The 12,564-nt window shown below is 39.0% G+C and overlaps 1 protein-coding gene across 1 annotated transcript; it reads right to left on the bottom strand.

Annotated features, from left to right (window-relative positions):
- Positions 1–187: 187 nt before the first annotated feature.
- Positions 188–5,664, bottom strand: LOC116192002 (glucose-6-phosphate isomerase 1, chloroplastic). The gene is made up of 14 exons (XM_031520382.1): positions 4,882–5,664; positions 4,602–4,724; positions 4,031–4,129; positions 3,841–3,924; positions 3,027–3,170; positions 2,876–2,941; positions 2,484–2,552; positions 2,275–2,382; positions 1,876–1,928; positions 1,646–1,784; positions 1,240–1,396; positions 1,034–1,112; positions 625–691; positions 188–540 (listed from the first exon to the last, which is right to left on the bottom strand). The coding sequence occupies exons 1-14, from the start codon at positions 5,449–5,451 to the stop codon at positions 406–408; spliced, it is 1,893 nt and encodes a 630-aa protein (XP_031376242.1). The 5' UTR covers positions 5,452–5,664; the 3' UTR covers positions 188–405.
- Positions 5,665–12,564: the final 6,900 nt, after the last annotated feature.

Below are 12,564 nucleotides of genomic sequence, written 5' to 3'. Positions count from 1 at the left end.
AATTAATTATAAAAATGGTGTGAGAATATATATATATATATATATGCATGTATACATTGACCGTACACTTATTCTTAAAAATTAACTATAAAAATAATTAAGAAAAATTATTAGTGAAAAATTATTATTAAATGAAAAAAGAAGGCAACAATAATAATTATATTGTTGAATTTGGATAAGAATATAATTGAGTCGAGTAAAATTAGATTATTATTTAAAAATCAAACGATGATAAGTACCTTTGGACTACATTTTGGGCAAAAAGTATCAATTCTCTTAAGTTGTCGATCTTTTGCATGCGTACAACTGTGTTGTTCAATGAACAAGCAACGTAACTAATTAATCGTTCAATTTATTCGAAAACCTTTTTTCAAACCGACTAAAGAGATCAAACTCAATCTCATCTCAAGCGTACAACTCATCGATGTTACACTCTCCAAGGTAGACCTTGACGCTTCGTGGTGACCCGCAGATGCCTTCAGCCATGAGCGCTCTGTCGTTCGCGGCCATGTGTGCAATGATCTTGTGAATCATTTCGATCTGATCCCAGAAAACGGATTCTGATGGTTAACAAAGAAATAAAGAAACTAAAGAAGAGAAGAAAAGGTGATTTGCGGTATTTACGTCTTCAGGAGCATGGCACCGTTCCGCTACTTCTTCAAGAGTCAGTGGTTCAACAGGCTCTTTGCAGCTGAATCAAACAAGACAGTGAGATTCTGATAAAACAACAAAACATTACTGAAAGACAAGAACCTCCGGGTGCACAGGAGACTCAATCTGATGTCCTGTCACCACGACTTAGAGAACATTCACATCAGTGAACGAGACACAGCGAGGTTAGACTGACACACAACCACAAACCTAGAATGTTAGAGACAGCGAGGTCACTTTTCTGAGAAAGGCAGCTATCTCTGCTCTCCTATAGCTTAATTTACCATTTCTGAAATTACAATTCATTCCCTAACACGAACTATCCAAAGCAGCTCTTTGTACAGCTGAATAATTTGAAAGCAAGAGATATCAGGCATCATACCTGGCCTCGTTCAGTACAGCCAAAACCCGCTTTTGAAGAGCCAATACTTCTGCGGCTGCTTTCTTCCCAGCTTCCACACCTAGACAGGTTTGAAACATGACCAGAAGAAAAGTCTTGAGTCAGACTTATTGGCTAATTCAGTTTGCAGACTGAATACCTTCACAAATTCTTTTTCACCACATCTAAGGACAGGAAAATAATATTACCAGGTTGGTGATAGGCGTTGATGTTGACGAGCGATGCATAAATACCGACTGCTCGCTCATACAGTGCTATGAGAGCACCTACAGATCTGGGAGTCACTTCTTGCACAGTGACTGTTATGGACTCCCGATTATTTGCATAGAGAGCTGATCTTGTTCCCTGGAGAAACCCCATATATACAAGGAGGTTAGCAGAGGAGAAGGCTTTTTCTCTCGTGGCCAAGAATTTGTTTTGTATATATTTATATTTATATATATATATATATATATATTTTTTTTTGTATATATGTATAAATATATATACGCACTTTTTTGTAATGGAATGGCACCTTCTTGGTCCGACTATCAGTGAAAGTCTCCTATATATTTAAAAGAGAATAAATCTCTATCTGGGTGGTTATGTTCTAACCTGAAGCATCCCAAACAAGTAGTCACCACAAGTGACACCAGGTTCGAGCTCCCAGTCATGACCCGGTGGTCTGTCACGAAGGACTTCAATGAATGTCACAAAGAAATTGTGGACACCCTCTCTCAATTGTTGGATGTAGCTGCAAGAAAAGGAGAACGATCGAATTATATATATAAGTCCAAGCAACAGCTGCCAAGATAGTCGCTCAAAGCATTAGATTAAGAACTTACGCGTGCTGGTCTGTGCTTCCTTTATTTCCATAAACAGTTAGTCCTTGATTCACCTGCAAAACAGAGAAGTCCAAATATTGCCATTGTCAACCTAGATAACTTTCATATGATCTCCTTGAGAGAGTTCACAACCATGATCATGCGATTAAATTGGGACCTAGATATGAAAAACAACATTAGACAGAACCGAACTGAATAAGAAAAAATGTGACCATGAATAGGATATTACAAGAATTACTGAATAATGCATATAGTCAAAGTTTTCATGAAAGTTGAGCTGATTGGGAAGCATACTGACAATGACTACCAAGTATAGTTTAATAAAACTCTACTAGCTATAAGTCATTGGAAAATGTCAGTGTCGTAGTGTGTGAGCAGTAGAAAGATGGTTCGACGTACCTTATTACCATCCAAATCAAACTCCTTTCCAAGCGATTCCATTACTAGTTGCTGCAAATACCGACTAAACAGCAACAGGCTGTCCTTGTAAGGAAGGATAACCATGTCCTGGAAGAAGCAAAATGCTTAACGATTCAATACACACTAAAGAACAAAAAATTTTGGGGAAACAAACACAGATGGCAAGAGTAATTAGGAGTAGATAATACCTTGGATCCAACGCCATCAGAAGCCCAGTACCAACATAAAGCTAGCAACGCTGCAGGGTTATTCTTCACCTGGAAACGGAAAAGGACGCAAGAGATTTTTTGACATTTAGGTATCCTCATCACTGAAGCAACGCATTTGCTCAGAAGCCAACAATTATAAATGAAGAAGACATTAGTGACCAATTTCTCAAAGCAATTTCCAAGCAACAAGCTGACGCACTACTTTCTACCACAACAACAAAGCTGAAATCACTGCATACAATTCTACCCACTTCCACAATCTCCTAACAAACATCTTAGCAGAAAAAGGGGAATCACGATTCAATTCAAGTCTCATATGACATCATATATGAGGATAGACAAAGAAAAAGAATAAGAGGAATAGTCCTTACAACAGTAGTTCTAGTTGCCTCATCCATCAAGGCTGCCCCAGCAAGCATTTCTCTGACGTTGATTCCCTGAAAATAAGGATAGCTTATTAGTGCAAAGCCAATAACGAACGATAACAAAAGGACTGCTTTTGGAGTTGAGTCTTTGACTGACTTGAAGAGCAGCTGGAAGTAGACCAACTGCAGACATTTCAGATGTTCTGCCGCCAACCCAATCAAACATGGGGAATCTGGCTAGCCAGCCTTCAATTCTAGCCGTATTGTCAAGCAATGAATTCTCTTGTGTTATTGCAACACCCTGAATGCATAAAGAAGATAAGTAAGTGGACAAACAAATTCATCCAACATAACATAGCAAATAGACAAAAGAAAAAAAAATGAGGCACATCTGACGTCTAGAATCCCTCATTCATCATCCACTAAAAGAATTTGTAATAAATACGGGACTAGGACATTGTTCGGTAGTCTGTGACTAACGCAATACATTAAAGAACACGTGAGATGATGCAGATAAAGGAGAAAAAGGACCTTCCTTTGGTAAAAGTTCAAGAACTTCTTAGTTTTGTTCCTTTTAACAAGCAAGGTTCATGCACCGAGAGAACCAATGAGCAAATTTATGAATATAATGTTTTCAAACCAGTAATAGTTCTACAACATAAGAAATAATGACTTTTGGAGCCATATACAACCTTGATAAGATTAACAAGAGTACAAAACTGATGCAAAAAACCTGATCAAATAAAAATACAGCACAAAAAGAGAAACAAGAAGGACCTTCCAAAAACTTATGGAAGTAGGCTAAGATATAGGGCAAAAGGAAACTTATTTAGCTTCAAAGGGCAAAGATTGAGAATGGACCAACAGTTGATTAGTTACCAGAAGAAGCTATGATATCCTAACCCACAATTGGCAGCAATCGTCGTGTAAAATAAATTCTATAAGAAGAAACAAGAACCTGAGGTCAAAACCTGTTTTGCGAATTCCAGTCCAGCTTCACGGAATGCCTTTTGCACTTCCAATAAGCCATTCCTAGTCTCAGGGGTACCTCCACTCTGTTCAATTTCAAGCAAATGAATAAGCAGCTGATACATTTATTACATTATCACCATGAAGAGTATGTAACAGTAACAGGAGAAAGATAAATTCCATCTCAGACACCTTTGAAATCACAATCACTATAGTAGAAGCAAGTTCCGGACCAAGCTGTGCAATCTGATGATCAATGCCTGCTGGATCTGTGTTATCGATGAATCTTATCTGCACAAAGATAAAACAGAACAAGTAAGATATTATACAAACAACCAAAATAACAAACAATGGATTGGTAAAAATCTAGTGAAAATTGAAAAGCGAGCTTTCTCCTTGAATTCAGATACTTAATTCTCACTTCAGAGATCAATGTGACACCATGGATGCCAATTCGATACCGAATAAGATTGTTTACAGTGCGAAATGCTTTCTGTAGTCCAAAGCAAGTTATTGTAGTATTAACGAAATACAATGCCAGATTATTTTCATTAACTTGTTTTTTGATATCCAAACTACCGCAAAAGAAGGCTAAAGCAGCACCTGAAATTGATGCCAGTAGTCAGAACAATCGGAGCGAATTAAAATCGGCATTGTTCATTGAGAAAGAGAGAGTTTGCTAATAGAAGTATTACTGGACCAGCATGAGATGAAAAATCAGCTTAGTATGACTGACGGTTCGACAGAGAATACCCAAATATACCTTGAGTGGAGGATTATCGGGAGCCAGTGCTTCAGCAACGAACTGCGGTCCCAGAGCCGAGCCACCGATTCCGACGGAAAGTATTTGAGTGAAGCGGCCCTCCGGAGAAGATGGGGGCTTAATCTGAAAATGCAGCATCAAAATCAGACAAGTCAACAACTTTCGACATTTATCCTCAGCATCATTCGAGCTATGCATCGTTCATTCGACCACCCAAAGCATGGTGGAGGCAAATGAGGTCCGGATTAACAGGGGAGGCAGAGAGAGCGGACCGACTGACCTTACCGGAGACGACGTCGTCGGCAAAGCTGCAGAGGGCGTCGAGGGTCTTCTCGATCTGGCTCTTGAGGATGGGTTTCGGAGCGAGCTCGGGCTTCCGGAGCCAGTAGTGGCCGACCATCCGGCCCTCGTCGGGGTTGGCGATGGCCCCCTTCTCGAGCTCATCCATGGCCTTGAAGGTCGCCTCGAACCGGGGCTCCATCTCCTCAACGAACTCCTCCGTGAACCCGATCCGGCTCACGTCCAGGAAAAGCCCCAGCTCCTTGTGCTGGTATAGCCAATCCACGTATCTCTTCCACAGCGCCCTCGGGTCCTTCTCGAGCCCCTTCTTCTCCTTCCTCGCCACCATTTCGGCCCCCCCGGTGGCTCTGGACAGGTCGGCCGGGACCTCCCTGGCCACGGAGTGCGTCACGGAGTGGCTTTGTGCCCGGTGATCAGCTGCCAGCTTGGAGCGGCTGGGGAATGAGACGGAATCCCTCCTGGCCGGAGGAGAAGGAGATTGACCGGGGGGCATCGCGGCCTTGGGCTTGAGAGACGGGGAGGAGGAGCAGATGCCAGAGACAGAAGCCATTGGGGGGATGGCTCCCGGAGCAGAGTCAACAGCTGGCTGAGGCGACAGCAACGAGGAAATGGCCAGTCCACTTGATGGCCCGATATTTCTCTCTGTGAAATTGAGGAGATGGTTTTTTTTTTTTTTAAGGTTTTTGTCGGCCGGTGAGTTGGAAGGCTCTTTGTCCGGCTCCGATCGACGGCTCGGAACGTCGCAGCCGAGGGTGTAGAGTGGCGGCGGCCGTATCTGAGATTCTAATCACTCGTTCGCTGATTGGTTGGCAACGGCTGTTATTTTTTGTATGACTGATTTGCCCCTGCCTTGATGGGTATATTACGTATGCCGTCACCTTGCACGGGTGGGTCACACAGGCAGCGGCCATGAATGGGACCTTTCGTCCCCTTCGGGCGCTCTCTGGGTGTCAACAACAGCAGTTCAATTTCATCTAGTGTCAGCTGGTCCCCCGATCAAAATCTCGGATGATAAAACAGGAGCCGAGTTGCGGTTGTGGATGGACCGGAGGGAGCCGATGAGGCTATTGTCTCCCGCTAAATCATCATACAGTAGATTTAAGAATCCACGCCTCCCTGTGTTGCCTTCATGAACTCGCATGCTGGATCAGGTGCTTTCTTGGCTGCGGTGTGTCCATTGCTTTGGCTTCAAGATATGTTGTAGTAAAATTTCCCTCGGAATTTTTCGCATTTTAAATGAGGATCGATATATTTCGTCCAATTAATCTCTATATAAACACACTACAAGTCATTTAAAAATCGTGCAGGCGATTGAATAAAGAATATTCTCTTTTGTGTGGCTGTTATATTTGGCCGGATATCAACTATTTGCCCCCTAAAACAACAAACTTGGACTATGGTCATCAATGAACGATAACTACCTCCCCAACATCTCATCCTTTGATGATGACATGGCGACTTGCCCCGACCACAATGGTCCTAACTAGCCATGGTTTTTACTGGCCAAGTTGCCAAATCCACGACAGCCCCCAATCGATGCGAGGGCATTAGAACCGATTTATCGATGATTTTAGTACCCGTACAGTATTTTTTTTTTTTTTCTGACCGAGTTGCCACACCGCATTCCCAACTAATGCTAAAGGCAACATTCGCCATTTATCGAAGGTTTTAGAAATAGTTAAAAGTTATCAGCATTCTTTCTGTAATTTGCTATAAAAGGAAGGGTTTTGATGGTAATTTTCGGATCAAGTCGATCGCAACATCGAGTCGAATTCAACCGGCTCTATGTACGATACAAAAAGTGTAACTAATCATCAATTGAAAGAAGGAATAATTGATTTGATTATGATCGGAAGGTCCATCATCCTTTCATGACCCACCAGCCACATATGTATTCCCAACTAATCATCAATCCCAACTGTATGTATGTGTGTGTGATGATTTCATGAGAATGTATATTTAAAAAATGCTGACTTTTAGATGGATTCATCTCATTACCTCCAAAAGACAAAGCTTGACTTCCTTCTTCTTTCTCGTGCCATGTTTCCGTCTATACGTTTGTTATATATTTCTCAAAAGCCATTTTCAGCCATTGTGGTGGTGAGAAGACATCAATCAATTGTCTGTTGTTGTTTACCCAAATCCTTGAACGATATATTATGTATTGTAATAGGTCGATAAGTCGTGAGATGATGTGCGGAATAATTATCTTCAGTTCATATATATATAAGATTTCATCTTCGGAAAAAATATTACTCAATGCTTTTCTTCTTTTTTTTAACATGAGAGAGGCCAGCACAAAAACAAGAATTAAAGCGAAATAAAAATGACACATAAATTTCACTATTGAGAATAGATCCAAGACCTCTTGATTCCAAGTTATCGTTTTGTGTCACTGCACCAAGCCTTTTTTCTCCAAGTTAATGCTATTTAATTGATTGGTTGTTTATTTCCTCGATCTCATAGTTAGCGATCATCAGCCAACTAATGTTGCGTTTGGTTTTAAAGTAGGATTTTAAAATCAGATTTTGATTTTGAAAAAGAGTGGTATAAATGAGGCTCATCATTTGACTTTATATGAATCATTTTGTTTTGTTGTGAAAAAAGAGTAGTATAAATGGAGCTCACCATTTGACTTTGTATAAGTTATTTTGTTTTATTGTGAGTAGAATTAAGTTAAAGTATGATTTTAAAATCCTACTTTGAAACCAAACAAGCCATAAAATTCAGAAACTAAGGCTTCGTTTGGGAATGGCCAACTATAAATAATTACATTTATTTGTGGTTGTTATGATTGTGTTGTTAAATTATGGAAAAAAGTGGAAAAAAATAATGAATAGTTGAGAGAAAGTAATGATTTTTTATTGAATTATGAAAAAAAGTAATGAATGGTTGAGAGAATTTAATATTAAAAACTATATTAAAATGGTAATTAAGATAAACAAATTAAAAAAATATGTTGTTGAATTAAAAATAAGTAGAGTAATAAATATTACTCTAAAATTTAACGCACCAATTACTCCAATTTTGCGGGATGATTCAAGCGTAGAGAATTGGGTGTTTTAGTAGGAATCGGTATGTATGCTATGGATATATATATATATATATATATATATATGATCTATAATGGCATAAGTACGGCGACTAGAGATGGAAACCAGCCTTGGCTGGGGCTCCAATTGTTGTGACTCCCATGAATCAATTGTGACAATTTCTATGTATAATATATATTTGCTGGGGTATTTGCTACTGTATGTTATTTGTTGAAAATATTGAAATGAAAATTTATCATTCACCGACTTTTCATATGACAGATATAATAAATTTACGTAATTTTCATGTTAGTTGTTACGAAAGAATAGAAATATAAAAGATTATTTGAGTAAAAAGGTAATTTCATAATTAAGAAAAAAATGGATTTTAATATAAACAATATTAGACAAGTATATAAGAATATTTTTTTTACTAATTTATCCTTTTAATTACATTATTGATGTTAACATCAAATAAACTTATTGAGTGAATTGATTTTCGACTTAATTTTTATAATAATTATTAATTTTTTGTTAAAATTCAATATATGTTTCTTAATATTCAGTCACGTTACTATAAAGTCAAGCGGTATTGAATGATTCATTAGTAAAAGTTCTCATAAAATACAAGTCAAAGTTGTTATTTTAGAAAATTTTCTCCTCAATTGGATAGTAAAAACAAACCGCTAATCAATAAATAATAGTAAAGAAAATGTATTCTGACACTGAAAATAAAAAACAAAATTGGATTTCAAATATAAAACTATGAGAAAGTAAATATTTTAAAATTAGAATAAATGTTACTAAAAACTTTCACAATTGACCACGTTAATACTTTTTAAATTAATTATTAGTAAAACGAATGGAAATATAAAAGATGAATTTAAGAATAAGATAATTTTCTAATAAAGAAAAATAATTGATTTCAATATGAGAAATATTAGACAAGTACATAAAAATGAAAATTTTGTATAATTTTTCTTTTTAACTTAAAATATTAGATTATATGCGTGAATATGAGAGTAATCGCGCGCAAGATATGTATATATCTTTGTGTACATATAACAAAAAATGATAATAAGAAATATAATCGGAGAATATAGATATTATTAACATTAAAATGGTATTTAAAATTCAACAAATTAAAGTAAATTTTGTTTAGGAAAAATTTAAAAGTTGTTCTAGATGATTAATTAATAATGTAAAATTCTTAACTTATTCAAAATATGTTTAATTTTAGGGTAAATTGCACTGGTGGTCCAAAAAGTTTTACAAATGTTTCAATATGGTACAAAAGTTTTTTTTGCTACTTGATGGTACAAAATGTTTCAAAATTGTTTCAGTGTAATACAAACCGTCATCTCGCCATTGACGCCGTCAAACCGTCCTTTATAAGATCTGTAAATTTTGCACCATTATGTAACTTACGTAAAATATTTTGTACTATTAAATTACAATTTCAAAATATTTTACACCATCATGTTACGTTCCCGGTTTTGCATCATCAGCGTCGGTTTAACGGCGGTTAATGGCGAGATGACAGTTTGTACTATACTGAAACAACTTTGAAATATTTTGTACCATCAAGTAATAAAAAAAACTTTTTGTACCATATTGAAATATTTGTAAAACTTTTTGGACCACCAGTGCAATTTATCCTTAATTTTAATTTACAAATAGTTAATATTTAGGACAAAACTCTGTTCTAGAAAAACAGAACTTCATTTTGGAAAAGCGAAAGCACTCCCAAATGGACATTAAAGATCAATGATGTGCCGATGGGAGAATTGAGCGTTCCAAGGTCGATCTATTTGCCAAGGGCTTCTCTCAAGTTGAGAGTGTTGAATGTTGATTTTCATAAGACATTTGTTCTGGTACCTAAGCTCATCACCGTTCGTCGTTCACTGGCAATCGCCGTGGTTAAAGGGTGATAGATGCATCAAATGGATGTTAACAACGTTCTCCTCATGGTGATTTTAATGAGGAAATCTACATGTCACTTACCCTAGTTTCTCTCCTGCAGCTTACTCAAATACCAAATTGATACTTTACTCATTTTTTTGTTTCTGCTATAGAAGGTGGCCCCTTTCGACCCTTTAAATAGAGGAACTATCACTTTCATCCCTCTACTTGTACAGTGCCATCAATTTAGTCCATCTACTAATTTTGCCACCATTTTAACCCAACCGTTTTCATTCTGCTTATCAATATGGTCCTCGACGTCAACCGACTTAACGAAATGCTCACGTGGATGCCTAGCTGGACTTGACGCCGTCAATGAAATTATTTTTTACTTCGGAGCTTTAAACGTACCGTTTTTACGCAGACATCCCAACAGGCAAGCTTTTGCCCGAGCATGCCTGGCGCGAAAATTGGGTGACGAAAGCTCTGATCTCCATCTACAAATTCGCAGCGACGAGATGAGGAAGTAATCGGATTTTGTCTGTGGTGTCTGTCGCATTTGGAAAAATCAAGGTCAGTGAAGAGTCCTGTTAAATTTTTAGCTTTGTATTGTCGAAATGAACGAAGGAGATGTGCGAAATTTGGGTGACGAAGAGCTATGATAACCTTCTCCGTGTACATATTCGCAGCAAAATTGCTCGAGAGGAGGAAGTAGTCGGATTCTCTCTGTGGTGTTTGTCGCCATTGGAGAAATCAAGGTCAGTGAAGGAGTTGTGCTTGTGGTCCTAGATTCTTCATCGGACTCGAATGTGGTTGCTTTGTTGATGTCAATGTGGTGGTTGTACGGACCTGAATGTGGACTCTCGTCGGGGCCCGCATTGCGCGCTTTTGGATCACGCGGCTTGGGAGTGTCCACCTTCCCGTGGGGACGCGTGACGGACACGCGTGAGAGAAGGAGTCGCCACTTATCATTTTACGACCCGAAGGTCGAGGGCGGATAAGTTACCCGGGTCTAGGGGTATGGAACACCTAGTTTGTTGTTAAGGCATTGATCTGTGCGGAACCGGAAAATCCGTGTTCGGGGGTTCATGTTACGTGCGGGCCTATATCCCGCATGCCCTTTCGGTACTCTAGTTTGCTAGGCTTGCATGTTTTATGATTTACCGCATGAATTAAGTTTCACTCGGCTCGCACGTTTTGACACCGGAGATTCGGTGAATTAAACGATGTCGGTTGAGAAGCCGAGAGAGAAGTAAACCCGTATGTCGGGGAGTTGCTTCACAATCTTGCGTTACAGTTCATCGAACCATGGAGGTTGAATCCCTGCGTGAACCAAAACCGCGAGATCTTGGATTTACTTGTGTCTGGGCAAGCATTAGACCGATTCGATTAATTCGACTCTCGGACCGTTTGCTCACCGACTGGAATTCTTACAGAACAAATGTACAAAATAAAAGTCCTTACAATGCTCTCGAAAACAATAAATACAAATTACAAAAGGGTCGAATTCCAGTCGTTTCGCGTTCGGTTATTATTCCACTCTAACTCACCGTGAGTTTAGGGAAAAGACCGAAAAACTGAAATTCAATGGACGCTCTTACTGAATAGGGCGTTGGACCCTGTGAGTGTTGATTAGGGCGTTGAACCCTGTGCTCGATGATTAGAGCGTTGAACCCTAATATTATTCGGCCTAGGGATCAGGCTCGACCCGCATGGCAAACAGGTGCGGAAAGATAACACGCAACATCTTAATAATAGACAAAGTGTTTGTTATTATCGAGTGTACGTGTTTTAACAAGTTGTTAATCCGGGGTATTTTTGGCATGCAAATCCTACCCTAGACAAACCAGCACGTGCCAATGTTTTAGCATTCGGCTTTGTTTTGAGAACCTGACAAAGAGAGTCAAATCTCATGTGTGTGGATTGATTTTACAGTTGTTCTGTATTGTGACACTGAATTTCCACTGAATTAGCCAAACTCGTGTTTTGACTCTAGATTTGGAATCTAGAATTCCTCCTAACCATTATCTAGTGTTTGGTTAGGTCGAGTGAAAGGTTAATCAGCATTTTGCATGTTTTCTGACAGAGATAACCGTTCTAGTTACCCGAGTCTATGTTAGGATGACAGAAACTCATCAGTTAGATAAGAAAAGGCTATGCAGATGAACCTGCACCTGAACAGGTAGCCCGTTCTTATCCCGTACTGTAGTGTTTCTGTCATGCTAACCTTATGAGTGTCGTTGAATTGTGAAATGACGATTTTGCCCTTTATTTGAAAATTGTTTTCAGAAAAGGGGAAACATCGCAGTGCGGGCCACCTCGGCCTGTAGCCGGTGTCGACCAATTCCCTGGATCGTCCAGGGTTATGCAAGAATCCCGAAAAAGCCAAAGAACCGGTCGGTCTGCCCGGAAGTGATCTAGAAAGATCTTCTGCATCATGACCTGAGTTACCTGGAATCAGGTAAAAACTCAAGTTGAGACACAGAAGCCCTTTTCAGACGTCCATGCTACATCGGACCGCGCGTTTCGGGTTTTGAAATTGATAAGTTTGAACAGGGCACCGACGTCATTTGACAACTCATCGACGCGAGTTATCAGTTAATGGCCAATTCATGTAAACTTTATCAGTGTAAAGTGGGTTTAATCATGTGAGCGTCCCGATTAACCCGTTTGTGGAATTGATGCTTAAGGGTTATGCCGAATGCATTAATTGTGAAAACGATTCACGA

The sequence above is a fragment of the Punica granatum genome, chromosome 1 (genome assembly GCF_007655135.1).
Source record: "Punica granatum isolate Tunisia-2019 chromosome 1, ASM765513v2, whole genome shotgun sequence".
Classification (NCBI taxonomy): domain Eukaryota; kingdom Viridiplantae; phylum Streptophyta; class Magnoliopsida; order Myrtales; family Lythraceae; genus Punica; species Punica granatum.
This window is presented reverse-complemented; position numbering and strand designations above follow the sequence as displayed.